General features: G+C 35.8%; 1 protein-coding gene across 2 annotated transcripts in view; it reads left to right on the forward strand.

Moving 5' to 3' along the window:
• The first annotated feature begins 671 nt into the window (after nucleotides 1–671).
• The window catches only part of LOC130284944 (uncharacterized), a 35,740-nt gene continuing 12,461 nt past the window's right edge, over nucleotides 672–23,950 (forward strand). For both annotated transcript variants that reach the window (XM_056535926.1, XM_056535927.1), the window contains exons 1-3: nucleotides 672–809; nucleotides 17,693–17,972; nucleotides 18,689–18,901. In XM_056535926.1, the coding sequence (XP_056391901.1) occupies nucleotides 17,717–17,972; nucleotides 18,689–18,901 (469 nt within the window). In that variant the 5' untranslated portion in view covers nucleotides 672–809; nucleotides 17,693–17,716. The remainder of the gene's footprint in view (nucleotides 810–17,692; nucleotides 17,973–18,688; nucleotides 18,902–23,950) is intronic.

A 23,950-nucleotide genomic window follows, 5' to 3' on the forward strand; every position in this document is an offset into this window, starting at 1 on the left:
GGTGTATCTACTCTTATCTTGTGTGATACTGTCTGCTGGTGTATCTACTCTTATCATGTGTGATACTGTCTGCTGGTGTATCTACTCTTATCATGTGTGATACTGTCTGCTGGTGTATCTACTCTTATCTTGTGTGATACTGTCTGCTGGTGTATCTACTCTTATCATGTGTGATACTGTCTGCTGGTGTATCTACTCTTATCATGTGTGATACTGTCTGCTGGTGTATCTAAGTCTTTCACGTGTGATACTGTCGGCTGAGCTGCTGTATCTACTCTTATCTTGTGTGATACTGTCTGCTGGTGTATCTACTCTTATCATGTGTGATACTGTCGGCTGGTGTATCTACTCTTATCTTGTGTGATACTGTCTGCTGGTGTATCTACTCTTATCTTGTGTGATACTGTCTGCTGGTGTATCTACTCTTATCATGTGTGATACTGTCTGCTGGTGTATCTAAGTCTTATCTTGTGTGATACTGTCTGCTGGTGTATCTACTCTTATCATGTGTGATACTGTCTGCTGGTGTATCTAAGTCTTATCTTGTGTGATACCATCACGAGGACTTTACTCCCTTCTCATATGTTTGGATTCTATTATTATACAATCCATCTGTCTCCAGTAAATGTTTATGATGATTGGTCGGTTCTCTATTAATAATAACTCCTTATATAAGATAAGAGCGGGAAGCGGGCACCGGGGGAGGGGCGATCACCCTTCTCCGCATTCACCTTTCTTTCACTTTCTATATGAGTCTTCATAGTGTAACGGCGACCGGGAGGGAACCAGGACAATATACGTGAAGAGAGGTGAGAGCCCGATAATATATCCTGTATACAATGTATATCATCTATATATATCCTGTATACAATATATACCATCTGTATATACTGCATATAATGTCTCTTATATATATACTATATCCTGTATACAATGTATATCATCTATATATACTGTATATAATGTCTTATATATACTATATCCTGTATACAATGTATACCATCTATATATATACTGTATATAATGTCTCTTATATATACTATATCCTGTATACAATGTATATCATCTATATATACTGTATATAATGTCTCTTATATATACTATATCCTGTATACAATGTATATCATCTATATATACTGCATATAATGTCTCTTATATATACTATATCCTGTATACAATGTATACCATCTATATATACTGCATATAATGTCTCTTATATATACTATATCCTATATACAATGTATACCATCTATATATATACTGTATATAATGTCTCTTATATATACTATATCCTGTATACAATGTATATCATCTATATATACTGTATATAATGTCTCTTATATATACTATATCCTGTATACAATGTATACCATCTATATATACTGTATATAATGTCTTATATATACTATATCCTGTATACAATGTATAATACCATCTATATATACTGTATATAATGTCTCTTATATATACTATATCCTGTATACAATGTATACCATCTATATATACTGTATATAATGTCTCTTATATATACTATATCCTGTATACAATGTATATCATCTATATATACTGTATATAATGTCTCTTATATATACTATATCCTGTATACAATGTATATCATCTATATATACTGCATATAATGTCTCTTATATATACTATATCCTGTATACAATGTATACCATCTATATATACTGTATATAATGTCTTATATATACTATATCCTGTATACAATGTATATCATCTATATATACTGCATATAATGTCTCTTATATATACTATATCCTGTATACAATGTATACCATCTATATATACTGTATATAATGTCTCTTATATATACTATATCCTGTATACAATGTATATCATCTATATATACTGCATATAATGTCTCTTATATATACTATATCCTGTATACAATGTATACCATCTATATATACTGTATATAATGTCTCTTATATATACTATATCCTGTATACAATGTATATCATCTATATATACTGCATATAATGTCTCTTATATATACTATATCCTGTATACAATGTATACCATCTATATATACTGTATATAATGTCTCTTATATATACTATATCCTGTATACAATGTATATCATCTATATATACTGCATATAATGTCTCTTATATATACTATATCCTGTATACAATGTATACCATCTATATATACTGTATATAATGTCTTATATATACTATATCCTGTATACAATGTATATCATCTATATATACTGCATATAATGTCTCTTATATATACTATATCCTGTATACAATGTATACCATCTATATATACTGTATATAATGTCTCTTATATATACTATATCCTGTATACAATGTATATCATCTATATATATACTGTATATAATGTCTTATATATACTATATCCTGTATACAATGTATATCATCTATATATACTGCATATAATGTCTTATATATACTATATCCTGTATACAATGTATACCATCTATATATACTGTATATAATGTCTCTTATATATACTATATCCTGTATACAATGTATACCATCTATATATACTGTATATAATGTCTCTTATATATACTATATCCTATATACAATGTATATCATCTATATATACTGCATATAATGTCTCTTATATATACTATATCCTGTATACAATGTATACCATCTATATATACTGTATATAATGTCTCTTATATATACTATATCCTGTATACAATGTATATCATCTATATATACTGCATATAATGTCTCTTATATATACTATATCCTATATACAATGTATACCATCTATATATATACTGTATATAATGTCTTATATATACTATATCCTGTATACAATGTATACCATCTATATATACTGTATATAATGTCTCTTATATATACTATATCCTGTATACAATGTATACCATCTATATATACTGTATATAATGTCTCTTATATATACTATATCCTGTATACAATGTATACCATCTATATATACTGTATATAATGTCTCTTATATATACTATATTCTGTATACAATGTATACCATCTATATATACTGTATATAATGTCTCTTATATATACTATATCCTGTATACAATGTATACCATCTATATATATACTGTATATAATGTCTCTTATATATACTATATCCTATATACAATGTATACCATCTATATATACTGTATATAATGTCTCTTATATATACTATATCCTGTATACAATGTATATCATCTATATATACTGCATATAATGTCTCTTATATATACTATATCCTGTATACAATGTATATCATCTATATATACTGCATATAATGTCTCTTATATATACTATATCCTGTATACAATGTATATCATCTATATATACTGTATATAATGTCTCTTATATATACTATATCCTGTATACAATGTATACCATCTATATATACTGTATATAATGTCTCTTATATATACTATATCCTGTATACAATGTATATCATCTATATATACTGTATATAATGTCTCTTATATATACTATATCCTGTATACAATGTATACCATCTATATATACTGTATATAATGTCTCTTATATATACTATATCCTGTATACAATGTATACCATCTATATATATACTGTATATAATGTCTCTTATATATACTATATCCTATATACAATGTATACCATCTATATATATACTGTATATAATGTCTCTTATATATACTATATCCTGTATACAATGTATATCATCTATATATACTGCATATAATGTCTCTTATATATACTATATCCTGTATACAATGTATATCATCTATATATACTGCATATAATGTCTCTTATATATACTATATCCTGTATACAATGTATATCATCTATATATACTGCATATAATGTCTCTTATATATACTATATCCTGTATACAATGTATATCATCTATATATACTGCATATAATGTCTCTTATATATACTATATCCTGTATACAATGTATACCATCTATATATACTGTATATAATGTCTCTTATATATACTATATCCTGTATACAATGTGTACCATCTATATATACTGCATATAATGTCTCTTATATATACTATATCCTATATACAATGTATATCATCTATATATACTGTATATAATGTCTTATATATACTATATCCTGTATACAATGTATACCATCTATATATACTGCATATAATGTCTCATATATACTATATCCTGTATACAATGCATACCATCTATATATACTGTATATAATGTCTCTTTTATATACTATATCCTGTATACAATATATACCATCTATATATACTGTATATAATGTCTCTTATATATACTATATCCTGTATACAATGTATACCATCTATATATACTGTATATAATGTCTTATATATACTATATCCTATATACAATGCATACCATCTATATATATACTGTATATAATGTCTCTTATATATACTATATCCTGTGTACAATGTATACCATCTATACATATACTGTATATAATGTCTCTTATATATACTATATCCTGTATACAATGTATACCATCTATATATACTGTATATAATGTCTTATATATACTATATCCTATATACAATGTATACCATCTATATATACTGCATATAATGTCTCTTATATATACTATATCCTGTATACAATGTATACCATCTATATATACTGTATATAATGTCTCTTATATATACTATATCCTGTATACATTGTATACCATCTATATATACTGTATATAATGTCTTATATATACTATATCCTGTATACAATGTATAATACCATCTATATATACTGTATATAATGTCTCTTATATATACTATATCCTGTATACAATGTATACCATCTATATATACTGTATATAATGTCTTATATATACTATATCCTGTATACAATGTATACCATCTATATATATATACTGTATATAATGTCTCTTATATATACTATATCCTGTATACAATGCATACCATCTATATATACTGTATATAATGTCTCTTATATATACTATATCCTGTATACAATGTATACCATCTATATATACTGTATATAATGTCTCTTATATATACTATATCCTGTATACAATGTATACCATCTATATATATACTGTATATAATGTCTCTTATATATACTATATCCTATATACAATGTATACCATCTATATATACTGTATATAATGTCTCTTATATATACTATATCCTGTATACAATGTATATCATCTATATATACTGCATATAATGTCTCTTATATATACTATATCCTGTATACAATGTATACCATCTATATATACTGTATATAATGTCTCTTATATATACTATATCCTATATACAATGTATACCATCTATATATACTGTATATAATGTCTCTTATATATACTATATCCTATATACAATGTATACCATCTATATATACTGTATATAATGTCTCTTATATATACTATATCCTATATACAATGTATACCATCTATATATATACTGTATATAATGTCTCTTATATATACTATATCCTGTATACAATGTATACCATCTATATATATACTGTATATAATGTCTCTTATATATACTATATCCTGTATACAATGTATACCATCTATATATACTGTATATAATGTCTCTTATATATACTATATCCTGTATACAATGTATACCATCTATATATATACTGTATATATTGTCTTATATATACTATATCCTGTGTACAATGTATACCATCTATACATATACTGTATATAATGTCTCTTATATATACTATATCCTGTATACAATGTATACCATCTATATATACTGTATATAATGTCTTATATATACTATATCCTATATACAATGTATACCATCTATATATACTGCATATAATGTCTCTTATATATACTATATCCTGTATACAATGTATACCATCTATATATACTGTATATAATGTCTCTTATATATACTATATCCTGTATACATTGTATACCATCTATATATACTGTATATAATGTCTTATATATACTATATCCTGTATACAATGTATAATACCATCTATATATACTGTATATAATGTCTCTTATATATACTATATCCTGTATACAATGTATACCATCTATATATACTGTATATAATGTCTTATATATACTATATCCTGTATACAATGTATACCATCTATATATATATACTGTATATAATGTCTCTTATATATACTATATCCTGTATACAATGCATACCATCTATATATACTGTATATAATGTCTCTTATATATACTATATCCTGTATACAATGTATACCATCTATATATACTGTATATAATGTCTCTTATATATACTATATCCTGTATACAATGTATACCATCTATATATATACTGTATATAATGTCTCTTATATATACTATATCCTATATACAATGTATACCATCTATATATACTGTATATAATGTCTCTTATATATACTATATCCTGTATACAATGTATACCATCTATATATATACTGTATATAATGTCTCTTATATATACTATATCCTATATACAATGTATACCATCTATATATACTGTATATAATGTCTCTTATATATACTATATCCTGTATACAATGTATATAATCTATATATACTGCATATAATGTCTCTTATATATACTATATCCTGTATACAATGTATACCATCTATATATATACTGTATATAATGTCTCTTATATATACTATATCCTGTATACAATGTATACCATCTATATATATACTGTATATAATGTCTCTTATATATACTATATCCTGTATACAATGTATACCATCTATATATACTGTATATAATGTCTCTTATATATACTATATCCTGTATACAATGTATACCATCTATATATATATACTGTATATAATGTCTTATATATACTATATCCTGTATACAATGTATACCATCTATATATACTGTATATAATGTCTCTTATATATACTATATCCTGTATACAATGTATATCATCTATATATACTGCATATAATGTCTCTTATATATAATATGTCCTGTATACAATGTATACCATCTATATATATACTGTATATAATGTGTCTTATATATACTATATCCTGTATACAATGTTTACAATCTATATATACAGTATATAATGTCTCTTATATATACTATATCCTGTATACAATGTATACCATCTATATATACTGTATATAATGTGTCTTATATATACTATATCCTATATACAATGTATACCATCTATATATACTGTATATAATGTCTTATATATACTATATCCTATATACAATGCATACCATCTATATATACTGTATATAATGTCTCTTATATATACTATATCCTGTATACAATGTATATCATCTATATATACTGTATATAATGTCTCTTATATATACTATATCCTGTATACAATGTATACCATCTATATATACTGTATATAATGTCTTATATATACTATATCCTGTGTACAATGTATACCATCTATACATATACTGTATATAATGTCTCTTATATATACTATATCCTGTATACAATGTATACCATCTATATATACTGTATATAATGTCTTATATATACTATATCCTATATACAATGTATACCATCTATATATACTGTATATAATGTCTCTTATATATACTATATCCTGTATACAATGTATACCATCTATATATATACTGTATATAATGTCTCTTATATATACTATATCCTATATACAATGTATACCATCTATATATACTGTATATAATGTCTCTTATATATACTATATCCTGTATACAATGTATATCATCTATATATACTGTATATAATGTCTCTTATATATACTATATCCTGTATACAATGTATACATCTATATATACTGTATATAATGTCTCTTATATATACTATATCCTGTATACAATGTATACCATCTATATATATACTGTATATAATGTCTCTTATATATACTATATCCTGTATACAATGTATACCATCTATATATACTGTATATAATGTCTCTTATATATACTATATCCTGTATACAATGTATACCATCTATATATACTGTATATAATGTCTCTTATATATACTATATCCTGTATACAATGTATACCATCTATATATATACTGTATATAATGTCTCTTATATATACTATATCCTGTATACAATGTATACCATCTATATATATACTGTATATAATGTCTCTTATATATACTATATCCTGTATACAATGTATACCATCTATATATACTGTATATAATGTCTCTTATATATACTATATCCTGTATACAATGTATACCATCTATATATACTGTATATAATGTCTTATATATACGATATCCTCTATACAATGTATACCATCTATATATACTGTATATAATGTCTCTTATATATACTATATCCTGTATACAATGTATACCATCTATATATACTGTATATAATGTCTCTTATATATACTATATCCTGTATACAATGTATACCATCTATATATATACTGTATATAATGTCTCTTATATATACTATATCCTGTATACAATGTATACCATCTATATATACTATATCCTATATACAATGTATACCATCTATATATACTGTATATAATGTCTCATATATACTATATCCTGTATACAATGTATACCATCTATATATACTGTATATAATGTATCTTATATATACTATATCCTATATACAATGTATACCATCTATATATACTGTATATAATGTCTCTTATATATACTATATCCTGTATACAATGTATACCATCTATATATACTGTATATAATGTCTCATATATACTATATCCTGTATACAATGTATATCATCTATATATACTGTATATAATGTCTCTTATATATACTATATCCTGTATACTATGTATACCATCTATATATACTGTATATAATGTCTTATATATACTATATCCTATATACAATATATACCATCTATATATACTGTATATAATGTCTCTTATATATACTATATCCTGTATACAATGTATATCATCTATATATCCTGTATATAATGTCTCTTATATATACTATATCCTGTATACAGAAGATGTCCTATATACAATGTATACCATCTATATATACTGTATCCTATATACAATGTATACCATCTATATATACTGTATCCTATATACAATGTATACCATCTATATATACTGTATCCTATATACAATGTATACCATCTATATATACTATATCCTATATACAATGTATACCATCTATATATACTGTATATAATGTCTCTTATATATACTATATCCTGTATACAATGTATACCATCTATATATATACTGTATATAATGTCTTATATATACTATATCCTGTATACAATGTATACCATCTATATATACTGTATCCTATATACAATGTATACCATCTATATATACTATATCCTATATACAATGTATACCATCTATATATACTGTATATAATGTCTCTTATATATACTATATCCTGTATACAATGTATACCATCTATATATACTGTATATAATGTCTTATATATACTATATCCTGTATACAATGTATACCATCTATATATACTGTATATAATGTCTCTTATATATACTATATCCTGTATACAATGTATACCATCTATATATACTGTATATAATGTCTCTTATATATACTATATCCTGTATACAATGTATACCATCTATATATACTGTATATAATGTCTCTTATATATACTATATCCTGTATACAATGTATACCATCTATATATACTGTATATAATGTCTCTTATATATACTATATCCTGTATACAATGTATACCATCTATATATACTGTATATAATGTCTCTTATATATACTATATCCTGTATACAATGTATACCATCTATATATACTGTATATAATGTCTCTTATATACTATATCCTGTATACAATGTATACCATCTATATATACTGTATATAATGTCTCTTATATATACTATATCCTGTATACAATGTATACCATCTATATATACTGTATATAATGTCTCTTATATATACTATATCCTGTATACAATGTATACCATCTATATATACTGTATATAATGTCTTATATATACTATATCCTGTATACAATGTATACCATCTATATATACTGTATATAATGTCTCTTATATATACTATATCCTGTATACAATGTATACCATCTATATATACTGTATATAATGTCTCTTATATATACTATATCCTGTATACACAATGGCCGGCATTTATCATTGTCTTTAGACAGTTTTTTGTGTGGGGTCCCGACACCGTATTTCATACTTTGCCTTAGTTATCATTCCCCAAAGTTAGAGTCCCTAGGACTATCGGGGTTCGCTTCCCCAATTAACCCCTAGTCATCCCTTAGTAACTTAATATTTATGAATATTATCTATATAAATATATGTATATCGTGTTACTTACTTGTTTTAGCGTCGCAGGACCTGCGGGTCATGTGACCGGGTTTCTAAAGGACCTTTGGTGGTTCTAGTCAGGTGATCACCCACAATGCAATGTAACGGTGAGTGACAGCTGATATGGACCAATCCAAAACGGCCAGCCCCTGCCTATATAAGGGAGCTGCGCCATTTTATATCTCTTTTGGGTTGCTGACTCTGGATGAGGTAGGACCTCCGCAGCTTACAAGACAAATTACTAGGCCAAAGCCTTGCGGCCTCGGCCTGCGCTAGAGACGGATAGTTCTTACAATTCCCCGCTATCTCCGCAAGATCTCCGGACCTAATCTACCCCCTAAATCCAGCGGATCTATGCAAATACAATCCTCATAATCTAAAGAGAACTTTCCGGTCCTAAGCAGCTGTCAGTCACTGCTGTGCTGTCTATATAGACTCTGTTATCTGGACTGTTACCGATACTGCATGTACAGAAAATCTTCAGTAAAGTTCCTGCAAGTTTTATGTTCAGCACTGCTGTGGACAATCCATTTATTTTACACTCACCTATCGCTCTTGGGAAGGGTGGCGATAGGCCCAGCATCACTACAGAGTTTTTACCCTCACTCTGGCGTCACAAGTGACAAGGGTTAACAGCGCCCTTTATTATACAGAACCGCAACACCCCTACTACCCTATATACTCCCTAGGCAACCGCATTTGTGTCTAGAAAAGGTGCAAAAAAGGCCCAAGCAGGGTTTATTTGCGCCTTTTTTGCTTCTTTTGGTTTACACATTTCTGCTGATTTTGAGTTGCAATCCACAGATTTTGGCAATACACACGATATGGACGGGTTTTATGAACTGCGCCTTTTTGTGAAAAGGCGCAAAAAAGGCAAAAAGCCAGTGAAATGTCTCCAAAACTACACCAGCCCAGCACACCAAATTAGGCTGCATTCACATCTCGTTTTTGCAATATGGTTGCCGTATCCGGTTTCAGAAAAAAAAACGTATTGAACCGTATTCCAAATTGTATGCATAGACATTACATTGACAACCGTATGACAACCATAGCATCCGGTTGCGTACGTTTTGCTTCATTTACGGTTGTATGCGGTTTTTTTCTGCGCACAAAATCGTAGTCTACTACGGTTTGAAGTCCCGTTGAAAAACCGTATCCAACCTGTATACGGCTATTTTAAAATGGAGTTCTATGGGAACCGTATTGAACCGTATGTGCGTACGTTTACATCCGTTTTTTCTTTTTTGGGGGGGAAATTCAATAAAAAAATAAGAACTTTATTTAAAATCTTGACAAACATAAAACTGTATCCGTTTTTTTTTTTCTCAAGGAAAACGTATTAAAACGTATGCAAACGGACATCCGTTTTCAAACCGTATACGGTTTAAAAACGTGAGGAGCCATATACGGGTGCATACGTTTCGGTCCGGTTTGGAGACATAAGTTTTTTGTACAGAAACGGGATACGGGACCCGTATTGAAAAAACGAGATGTGAATGCATCCTTAACCCCTTAAGGACCAGACCAATTTTATTTTTGCATTTTCGTTTTTTCCTCCTCGCCTTCTAAAAATCATAACTCTCTCATATTTCAATCCACAGACCCGTATGAGGGCTTGTTTTTTGCGTCACCAATTGTACTTTGTAATGAGATCACTTATTTTACCATAAAATGTACCGCACAAGCAAACAAATATTATTTATGAGGGAAAATTGAAAAGAAAAATGCAATTTAGCAAATTTTGGAAGGTTTTGTTTTCACACTGTACACTTTTCGGTAAAAATGACGTTTTCTTTATTCTGTGGGTCAACACGATTAAAATGATTCCCATGATTATATTCTTTTCTATAATTGTACCGCTTAAAAAAAATCTCAAACCATTTTAACAAAATTAGTATGTTTGAAATTGCCCTATTTTGACTACCTATAACATTCTCATTTTTCCGTATATGGGGCGATATGAGGGCTAATTTTTTGCGCCATGATCTTTAGCTTTTATCAGTATCACTTTTGCTTAGGTTTTACTTTTTATTAATGTTTATAAAAATTTTTTGGGGAATAAAATGTGACAAAAAAGCAGCAATTTTGGACTTTTTAAATTTTTTTACGTTTACGCCGTTAACTGTACGGGATGATTACCAATATATTTTAATAGTTCATACTTTTACGCAAGCAGCGATACCAAATATGTGTATTCATTTTTTTTACGCTTTTTTGGGGGTAAAATGGGAAAACGGACGTTTTACTTTTTTATTGGGGGAGGGGATTTTTCTAATTTTTTTACTTTTTTATTTTAAATGTTTTTACTTTTATTTTTACACTTTTTATGTCCCCATAGGGGACTATCTATAGCAATCCTTTGATTGCTAATACTGTGCAGTGCTATGCATAGGACACAGCACTGATCAGTATTATCGGTTGCTCGATCTCAGAACAGAGCAGAAGACCCCGCGAGACGGCCGGAGCCAGGTGAGGGGACCTCCGGCTGCCATGCTGGATGATCGGATCCCCGCCACAGCGCTGCGGGCGATCCGATCATCCGTGCAAAGTACCGCAATGCCGCAGATGCCGTGATCTGTATTGATCCCGGCATCGGAGGGGTTATTGGCGGACATCTGCGCGATCGCGGGTGTCTGCCATTACCGGCAGGTCCCTTGCTGCTGATAGCAGCTGGGACCTGCCGGGCATGACACGAGCACCGTACATTAAGTTACGTCCATTGTCGTTAAGGGGTTAAAGGTGTAGAAAAATGCTTCACTTACACCTACAATGATAAATGCCGGCCTATTATAGGTGTAAGTGAAGAATTTTTCTGCACTTTTTTTTTTGCGTGTTGGTAACGTGCAGGAGTGCCACATTTAAAGGGGTATTCCAGGACAAAAACTTTTTTTCTTATATGAACTGGCTCCAGAAAGTTAAACAGATTTATAAATTACTTCTATTTAAAAAAATCTTAATCCTTTCAATAATTATCAGCTGCTGAAGTTGAGTTTTTCTTTTCTGTCTGGCAACAGTGCTCTCTGCTGATATCTCTGCTTGTCTTGGGAACTATACAGAGTAGAAGAGGTTTGCTATGGGGATTTGCTTCTACTCTGGACATTTCCCGAGACACTTGTCATCAGAGAGCACTGAGACAGAACAACTCAACTTCAGCAGCTCATAAGTACTGAAAGGATTAAGATTTTTTTTACTAGAAGTAATTTACAAATCTGTTTAACTTTCTGGAGCCAGTTGATATATAAAAAAAAGTTTTTTCCTGGATAACCCCTTTAATAAATGGTCGCAGAGCATTTTAAAAATTTTGCGCAGGTCACATTTTCTGAAATTTCTCTCTTCACATATTCCATAAAGGTAAGTCTGGGCTGGTGTACCGTAGGTTTTTGGTGGTTTTGTGCCTTTCTGGTAGTTTTTGTGCCTTTTCACAAAAAGGCGCAGTTGATAAAACCCTTTCATATCGTGTGTATTGCCAAAATCAGTGGATTGCAACTCAAAATCAGCAGAAATGTGTAAACCAAAAGGCGAAAAAAAGGCACAAATGAACCCTGCTTGCCCCTTTTTTGTGCCTTTTGTAGACACAAAACACAGTCTAAAGACAATGATAAATGTGTAACGGTGCTGGATGTGGATCCACTGACCTGAGTGGCTGATGACTCGGACTGTACATAAGGTGCCGCAGGTCTTCACCAGAGCCTGCTGCAAGGCAGGATGTGCTTACTGCGGCAGGCGACACCCAGGTCGCTACCCCTGACACGGCTCAACCACACAGGTAGCTGGGCAAGGTGATGTATAGGAGGATAAGGCAGTAGCGTAGTCAAATGTAGTAGAAGGTCAAGGCAGGCGGCAAAGGAGCAGAGTCAAATAACGTAGCAGAAGGTCTGGATACACGGGTAAGGCAACAGGCTATAAGGAACGCTTAATCTCAGGCTAGGGGCACTGAAGATCCGGCAGGGAAGTGTGGGAGGTGCAGGGACTTTATAATGTAGTGTCAGATGCAACAGTTATTATGGGCGTACTGGCCCTTTAAATTTCAGAGCTCCGGCGCGTGCCCTAGGAGACGGGGACGCACGCGCTGGAGCTGAGACACAGAGCGACAGGCCGGAATTCACATGTGGGCGCCTCCCGTGATGCGAATCCCGGCCCCGCCGGCAGACTGGGACACAGGGACTCTGCGCTCCAGGCCAGTGCTTGCGGCCAGAGCACAGAGTGTAACAAAATGTCAGCCGATATGTCCTATATACATTGTATTCCATACATATATCATTTTGCCCCCACTATCATCCGGGCACCACAGTCATCTTAATCCTTATGATAATATTTGTGTTCTCCCCTTTATGTTGTCACTATGGCGTTCACCATCTGAGGTGTGAATTTTCCCAAGCTAATGGTCAATTCCAAATTTAAAAGGAAAAAAAAAATCGTGTAGCTCGCTTCAACATAGAAAAATGGGAACGCAAGGTCACTCCTGTTGACTATCCCCACAAAATGGGCCAAAAAATCTAAAGTTCCAAGAAAAAAAGAAGAAAGAGCACAATCCTCTAGGATGCTTATGTACAGAGAAAAAGTGAGGATAAACACAATAACCATAACAATATTTAATATAGAAAATCTAAAAAATATTATTAAAAAAATTATCTAAAAAATAAAAAAAATATAATAAAAAAATAAAAAATAAAAATAAAAGCAAAACAAGGCATTTGGTAAATACTATGTTATGTTATTAGTAGAACATAAATGTCTTCCGCAGGGCCCTTGCACTATCCATAAAGCTCAGTCAGAGTTATACAAATTCTTATAAAGTTACTATAACATTTTGGCTACATATGGGAAGTCCACATATTTGTACGTTTTAATATTTGTAGGACAGTGTCTACACTATGGGGGGAGATTTATCAAAACCTGTGCAGAGGAAAAGTTGCCCAGTTGCCCATAGCAACCAATCAGATCACTTCTAACCCTCCAAATAAGAGACATGAAATAGCAGCACTCACCTAACTTTGTTGATCTTCTTCGATGTATCAAGATACTCATAAAAATACAGGGGGGGGGGTACAGACATCTGTAGACGTCAGGGGTGTACAGACGAACAGAGGCTACAGCTGTTTCACACCTCTTAATGCTTCAACAAGCCTCTAGCATATGTAGAATGCATATTTTTTAGCATAATTGATGTTTAGATAGGTTACAAATTCCTGGAACTGATTTTTTGTCCCTGTCCATACAATTGGGAAATCATCCACACTGGAGTTCCCATTGGGGTTTCTGATGCCCTGCTTGTCTGTGAAAGTGCTATAAGATTGAAAGCCAAGGGCATCAGCCAAGAAATGTTGGGTGCTTTGAAGGAACTCAAAGACTGCCTGCACACCCATTGAAGCACTAAGAGGTATGAAACAGCTGTAGCCTCCATTCGGCTTTTAACCCTTGCTGTGTACAGATTTCTTCAACCTCCTGTATTTTTATTTGGCTATTTTAATATATTAAAGAAGGTCAACGAAAATCGGTGAGGGCTGTTATTTAAATGTTTTTGCTTGAATTTTGACATGGACTCTTTAGTATAACAGAGCACCGCTAGACGTTGCCACAGGAATCCGCACCATCGTTGGATGTAAGGCTGAATGCATAAAGAGAGGTTGTGCTCGACATTTATGCTGTTTCTCCCATATTGGACGATCTTTTTATAACCCTGTTTATATACCTGTTTGTCCTCTAGGGTGGGGCCCTCCTGGATCAGCCTCACTGATCACTAATGTCCTCCTGACAGTTCTTTAGGGAACATCCAATCAGTCAAGGTTAAAGGGGTACTCCAGTGGAAAACATTTTTTTTTTTAATCTACTGGTGCCAGAAAGTAAAACAGAGTTGTAAATTACTGCTATTTAAAAACCTTAATCCTTCCAGTACTTATCAGCTGCTGTTTGCTCCACAGGAAGTTCTTTTATTTTTGAATTTCTTTTCAGTCTAACAATAGTGCTCTCTACTGTCACCTCTGTCCATGTCATGGACAGTTTCTGTAGTGGAGAAGGCTTCGGTGTAGGTGCGGGCTTCAGAATGGTGCAGGACACAGGATACCGACAGGTAAGTTAAAAGTGGAGGTAGTTTATTCTCCCAACATGCAACGCGTTTCATTGCTACAGCAGCTTCATCAGGCATAACAAGAAACATATGGGTGGTGAATTTATACAGGTAGTGGGAGGGCACATCGGAGCGGTAAGGCCCCGACAGTCCAATCACCACCCGGTAAATTACACCATACAAATATATGTTATAAAAATACAAAATGAATAGAGGTTATCATACAATGAAAAGGAAAAGACGAAGAGGAGAGGAACGAGAGAATAGAGGACGGTCGCATGTCCAAGCACCGGTCCAATATCAAGAACAAATTCACCCTTCATAGTTTGTCCCGTCATTTTACTTTTGTTCATGAAAATGACATATCATCTTTACGTTTAATAATTTTAGAATCCATTCCCCCTACTAAACCCAACCGTTTTCAATATTTAATTAATCGAGAATCATATTGGATTTTCACTCTTTCCACATTAATACTGCATGGTCTGAACGAGACCATAGAGAACGCTCGTTGACCATACGACCGTCCTCTATTCTCTCGTTCCTCTCCTCTTTGTCTTTTCCTTTCCATTGTATGATAACCTCTATACATTTTGCATTCATTTTGTATTTTTATAACATATATTTGTACAGTGTAATTTCCCGAGTGGTTATTGGACTGTCGGGGCCTTACCGCTCCGATGTGCCCTCCCACTACCTGTATAAATTCACCACCCATATGTCTCTTGTTATGCCTAATGAAGCTGCTGTAGCAGTGAAACGCGTTGCATGTTGGGAGAATAAACTACCTCCACTTTTAACTTACCTGTCGGTATCCTGTGTCTTGCGCCATTCTAAAGCCCGTACCTACACCGAAGCCTTCTCCACTACATTCCCATTTAGACGGCTGGCTGCGGACACCATTACATTATGTGCTCACCATTGTTGTGTATGTGGCTACACAACACTTCCAGGTAAGCTGCTATTTTGGCATACATCATTACCTTACAGGTCTCTCTTTTAATGCACTATGGAGCGCTGTATTTTCTCTTTTTTATTTCTCTTTTTTATAGCTGGACTGTTTGTGACATGGACAGAGGTGTCAGCAGAGAGCACTGTGGTCAGACTGAAAAAAAATTCAAAAAGTAAATAACTTCCTCTGCAGTATACAGCAGCTTATAAGTACTGGAAGGATTTTTTAATAGAAGTAATTTTCAAATCTGCTTAACTTTCTCGCACCAGTTGATTAAAAAAAATGCAACATTTCCACTGGAGTACCCCTTTAAGGTCTCATGAGTGACATCACCAGCTGTAGAGTGGATGTTGTCTATGATCAGCATTTAGTTGGAATTAACCTCTGGTTTGGGGGTTCTGTCCTATTTCAGAGTTGTCTGCAGATCGAGGTGACTATGAAGCTGGTCGGAATCTTCTCTAGAGAGGATGAATCTTGTTATCGATGGTTGGTCAATAGGGTTGTGTCATGGAAGAACGTGAGGGACGTCCGCTCTGTGTCCATCACAAACAACAATGAAAAATTCCGGGAAGAGACTTCAAAGTGTCAGTTTGGCATTCTCTACCACTCGAAGAAGAGAGGAAGGATCAATGTCATCGACGTCATCGACTCCCTGTACGATTATGAGCTGCAGCATCTCAACACGATATACGGTGAGAATAATCCGAAACCAGGTCAATGTGGTTACAAACAGGATGCAAAACAATTTGCCTCCATGTCCTGCCTCATTTTATGTATAGTTATCTACATATGATATGCTGCCCGTATCTAGCTTTAATTGGTGGGGGTCCAGCCGCCGGGATGGATTGATCATGCGCACTGCTGCTCCAATCACACAGAAGACTTTTGACCTCCGTTCTCATGATCGGTTAGGATCCAGTGGTTGAACCTTAACCCTTAAAAGGGTACTCCAACCTCAGACTTCTGATCCCCTTTACTCCTTGCCGGATGACGGGCGATGTGGGGCGGAGGCCTCCTGTCATCACGGTCAGGCCCCACTCGTGATGTCACGGCCATACCCCCTCAATGCAAGTCTATGGGAGGGGGCGTGATGGGCGTCACGCCCCCTCCCATAGACTTGCATTGAGGGTTGGTGGCAGTGATGTCACGAGCCTCTGGTGCCGCACGCGAGGCTCCTTTGGATAGGGGATAAGATGTCTAGGGGCGGAGTACCCTTTAAGTTAGTTATTTTGGCTGGGGGTAGGTGATCAATTTTAATCTAAGCATAACTCCTTTAATATGACCCTAGTGGGGGACCCGTTTTGTATCGTCACATGACTACAACTTCTACGATATTACTGAGACTCTCCATTACAGCACTATTTTGAGACCAATGATCCGCACTTCTCTCTACCGGTTACTTCTGCAGGAAAGAAGAACGTCCTTGTGGTGATCGACGATCTGGATAACAGCAGCGATGAGGAGAAATATAGAATCCTCAGCCATCAGCCGAGCATACAACTTCTGGCCCAGGATCTGTTCCTCTTCAGCGTCGCAGATAAAGCCGCACTTAATACATTGGGATATCAGGTGGCGGACGACCCCCAGAGAGCGCTGGACGAGATGAGAAAGATAATAGAAGGTAATGGGGCACTAGATGTCATGGGGCACCCGGCTGTCATGTCCCTTACAATTCAACATATTCCATGACAATACATAATATAAATGAAGAAAATTCAATGCTCAACACTACGAGACAACAAAATGAAACAAGACAATAAAACTATACAATACGGTAAGACAAGATCACAAATAAGGCTAAGGCCACATGTAGGATGCGCTGACGGCAGTCACAAGATCGAGCTCCCTGCTGCAGATGCAGCTGGATACCACTGTCTGTACACTCGTACCGCACTGTGTCTACAGAGGGAAATTCACCGCTATGAGCAAACACACAGAGCTACCCAGCTCCATCTGCAGATCTGCTTTATATGACCCTACCCTAACACTATGAGACGATAAAGCAAAAAAGTACAAGAAGACAATAAAACAATATGAGAACACAATACTTTAGAACAACTAAAAGGACAATACAGTACTAAAAGACTGTACTAAAACACACTACTGAGACAGTAGTATAATACAATATTAGAAAACAACAATATGAGACAATGCAACAATATAAAATGAGATAGAATGAGACAATACTAAAAAACTGTAGAATACATCACAATAAGAACACAATGAGACAATGCAACAAGACAATATTATGTAACAATATAATAAGACAATGCAACAAGACAATATTATATAACAATATAATAAGACAATGCAACAAGACAATATTATATAACAATATAATAAGGCAATGCAACAAGACAATATTATGTAACAATATAATAAGACAATGCAACAAGGCAATATTATGTAACAATAAAATAAGGCAATGCAACAAGACAATATTATGTAACAATATAATAAAGCAATGCAACAAGACAATATTATGTAACAATATAATAAGACAATGCAACAAGACATTATTATGTAACAGTATAATAAGGCAATGCAACAAGACAATATTATGTAACAATATAATAAGGCAATGCAACAAGACAATATTATGTAACAATATAATAAGACAATGCAACAAGACAATATTATATAACAATATAATAAGGCAATGCAACAAGACAATTGTTACGCCGAGCGCTCCGGGTCCCCGCTCCTCCCCGGAGCGCTCGCTACACTCTCCTCACTGCAGCGCTCCGGTCGGTTCCACGGACCCGGGGCGCTGCGATACCGCCTCCGGCCGAGATGCGATTCGCGATGCGGGTAGCGCCCGCTCGCGATGCGCACCCCGGCTCCCGTACCTGACTCGCTCTCCGTCAGTTCTGTCCCGGCGCGCGCGGCCCCGCTCCCTAGGGCGCGCGCGCGCCGGGTCTTTGCGATTTAAAGGGCCACTGCGCCGCTGATTGGCGCAGTGGTTCCAATTAGTGTTTACACCTGTGCACTTCCCTATATCACCTCACTTCCCCTTCACTCCCTCGCCGGATCTTGTTGCCATCGTGCCAGTGAAAGCGTTTCCTTGTGTGTTCCTAGCCTGTGTTCCAGACCTCCTGCCGTTGCCCCTGACTACGATCCTTGCTGCCTGCCCCGACCTTCTGCTACGTCCGACCTTGCTTCTGTCTACTCCCTTGTACCGCGCCTATCTTCAGCAGCCAGAGAGGTTGAGCCGTTGCTAGGGGATACGACCTGGTCACTACCGCCGCAGCAAGACCATCCCGCTTTGCGGCGGGCTCTGGTGAAAACCAGTAGTGACTTAGAACCGATCCTCTAGCACGGTCCACGCCAATCCCTCTCTGGCACAGAGGATCCACTACCTGCCAGCCGGCATCGTGACAGTAGATCCGGCCATGGATCCCGCTGAAGTTCCTCTGCCAGTTGTCGCTGACCTCACCACGGTGGTCGCCCAGCAGTCACAACAGATAGCGCAACAAGGCCAACAGCTGTCTCAACTGACTGTTATGCTACAACAGTTACTACCACAGCTCCAGCAATCATCTCCTCCGCCAGCTCCTGCACCTCCTCCGCAGCGAGTGGCCGCTTCTGGACTACGACTATCCTTGCCGGATAAATTTGATGGGGACTCAAAGTTTTGCCGTGGCTTTCTTTCCCAATGTTCATTACACTTGGAGATGATGTCGGACCAGTTCCCCACTGAAAGGTCTAAGGTGGCTTTCGTAGTCAGCCTGCTGTCTGGAAAAGCCCTGGCTTGGGCCACACCGCTCTGGGACCGCAATGACCTCGTCACTGCCTCTGTACACTCCTTCTTCTCGGAAATTCGAAGTGTCTTTGAGGAACCTGCCCGAGCCTCTTCTGCCGAGACTGCCCTGTTGAACCTGGTCCAAGGTAATTCTTCCGTTGGCGAGTATGCCGTACAATTCCGTACTCTTGCTTCAGAATTATCCTGGAATAATGAGGCACTCTGCGCGACCTTTAAAAAAGGCCTATCCAGCAACATTAAAGATGTTCTGGCCGCACGAGAAATCCCTGCTAATCTACATGAACTCATTCACCTAGCCACTCGCATTGACATGCGTTTTTCCGAAAGGCGTCAGGAGCTCCGCCAGGATATGGACTCTGTTCGCACGAGGCGTTTCTTCTCCCCGGCTCCTCTCTCCTCTGGTCCCCTGCAATCTGTTCCTGTGCCTTCCGCCGTGGAGGCTATGCAGGTCGACCGGTCTCGCCTGACACCTCAAGAGAGGACACGACGCCGCATGGAGAATCTCTGCCTGTACTGTGCTAGTACCGAACACTTCCTGAAGGATTGTCCTATCCGTCCTCCCCGCCTGGAAAGACGTACGCTGACTCCGCACAAAGGTGAGACAGTCCTTGATGTCTACTCTGCTTCTCCACGTCTTACTGTGCCTGTGCGGATGTCTGCCTCTGCCTTCTCCTTCTCTGCTGTGGCCTTCTTGGACTCTGGATCTGCAGGAAATTTTATTTTGGCCTCTCTCGTCAACAGGTTCAACATCCCAGTGACCAGTCTCGCCAGACCCCTCTACATCAATTGTGTAAACAATGAAAGATTGGACTGTACTATACGTTTCCGCACGGAGCCCCTCCTAATGTGCATCGGACCTCATCACGAGAGGATTGAACTTTTGGTCCTCCCCAATTGCACTTCTGAAATTCTCCTTGGACTTCCCTGGCTTCAACTCCATTCCCCAACCCTGGATTGGTCCACTGGGGAGATCAAGAGTTGGGGGCCCTCTTGTTCCAAGGACTGCCTAAAACCGGTTCCCAGTAACCCTTGCCGTGACTCTGTGGTACCTCCTGTAACCGGTCTCCCTAAGGCTTATATGGACTTTGCGGACGTTTTTTGCAAAAAACAAGCTGAGACTCTACCTCCCCACAGGCCTTATGATTGTCCTATTGACCTCCTCCCGGGCACTACTCCACCCCGGGGCAGAATCTATCCTCTGTCCGTCCCAGAGACTCTTGCTATGTCTGAATACGTCCAGGAAAATTTAAAAAAGGGCTTTATCCGTAAATCCTCCTCTCCTGCCGGAGCCGGATTTTTCTTTGTGTCTAAAAAAGATGGCTCTCTACGTCCTTGCATTGACTACCGCGGTCTTAATAAAATCACGGTTAAGAACCGCTACCCCCTACCCCTCATCTCTGAACTCTTTGATCGTCTCCAAGGTGCCCATATTTTTACCAAACTGGACTTAAGAGGTGCTTATAATATCATCCGCATCAGAGAGGGGGATGAATGGAAAACGGCATTTAACACCAGAGATGGACACTTTGAGTATCTGGTCATGCCCTTTGGCCTGTGCAACGCCCCTGCCGTCTTCCAAGACTTTGTTAATGAAATCTTTCGTGATCTCCTATACTCCTGTGTTGTTGTATATCTAGACGATATCCTGATTTTTTCTGCCAATCTAGAAGAACACCGCCAGCATGTCCGTATGGTTCTTCAGCGACTTCGTGACAATCAACTCTATGCCAAAATAGAGAAATGTCTGTTTGAATGCCAATCTCTTCCTTTTCTAGGATACTTGGTCTCTGGCCAGGGACTACAAATGGACCCAGATAAACTCTCTGCCGTCTTAGATTGGCCACGCCCCTCCGGACTCCGTGCCATCCAACGTTTTTTGGGGTTCGCCAATTATTACAGGCAGTTTATTCCACATTTTTCTACCATTGTGGCTCCTATTGTGGCTTTAACCAAAAAAAATGCCGATCCCAAGTCTTGGCCTCCTCAAGCGGAAGACGCCTTTAAACAACTCAAGTCTGCCTTTTCTTCGGCTCCCGTGCTCTCCAGACCTGACCCATCTAAACCCTTCCTATTGGAGGTTGATGCCTCCTCAGTGGGAGCTGGAGCTGTCCTTCTACAAAAAAACTCCTCCGGGCACGCTGTTACTTGTGGTTTTTTTTCTAGGACCTTCTCTCCGGCAGAGAGGAACTACTCCATCGGGGATCGAGAGCTTCTAGCCATTAAATTAGCACTTGAGGAATGGAGGCATCTGCTGGAAGGATCAAGATTTCCAGTTATTATTTACACCGATCACAAGAACCTCTCCTACCTCCAGTCTGCCCAACGGCTGAATCCTCGTCAGGCCAGGTGGTCTCTGTTCTTTGCCCGATTTAATTTTGAAATTCACTTTCGGCCTGCTGATAAGAACATTAGGGCCGATGCTCTCTCTCGTTCCTCAGATGCTTCTGAAATTGAACCTTCTCTTCAACACATCATTCCTCCTGACTGCCTGATTTCCACTTCTCCAGCCTCCATCAGGCAAACTCCTCCAGGAAAGACCTTTGTTTCTCCACGCCAACGCCTTGGGATCCTCAAATGGGGTCACTCCTCCCATCTCGCAGGTCATGCGGGCATCAAGAAATCTGTGCAACTCATCTCTCGCTTCTATTGGTGGCCGACTCTAGAGACTGATGTGGTGGACTTTGTGCGAGCCTGCACTATCTGTGCCCGGGATAAGACTCCTCGCCAGAAGCCCGCTGGTTTTCTTCATCCTCTACCTGTCCCCGAACAACCTTGGTCTCTGATTGGTATGGATTTTATTACTGACTTACCCCCATCCCATGGCAACACTGTTATTTGGGTGGTCGTTGATCGATTCTCCAAAATGGCACATTTCATCCCTCTTCCTGGTCTTCCTTCAGCGCCTCA

This window comes from Hyla sarda, chromosome 8 (assembly GCF_029499605.1).
Source record: "Hyla sarda isolate aHylSar1 chromosome 8, aHylSar1.hap1, whole genome shotgun sequence".
Lineage (NCBI taxonomy): Eukaryota > Metazoa > Chordata > Amphibia > Anura > Hylidae > Hyla > Hyla sarda.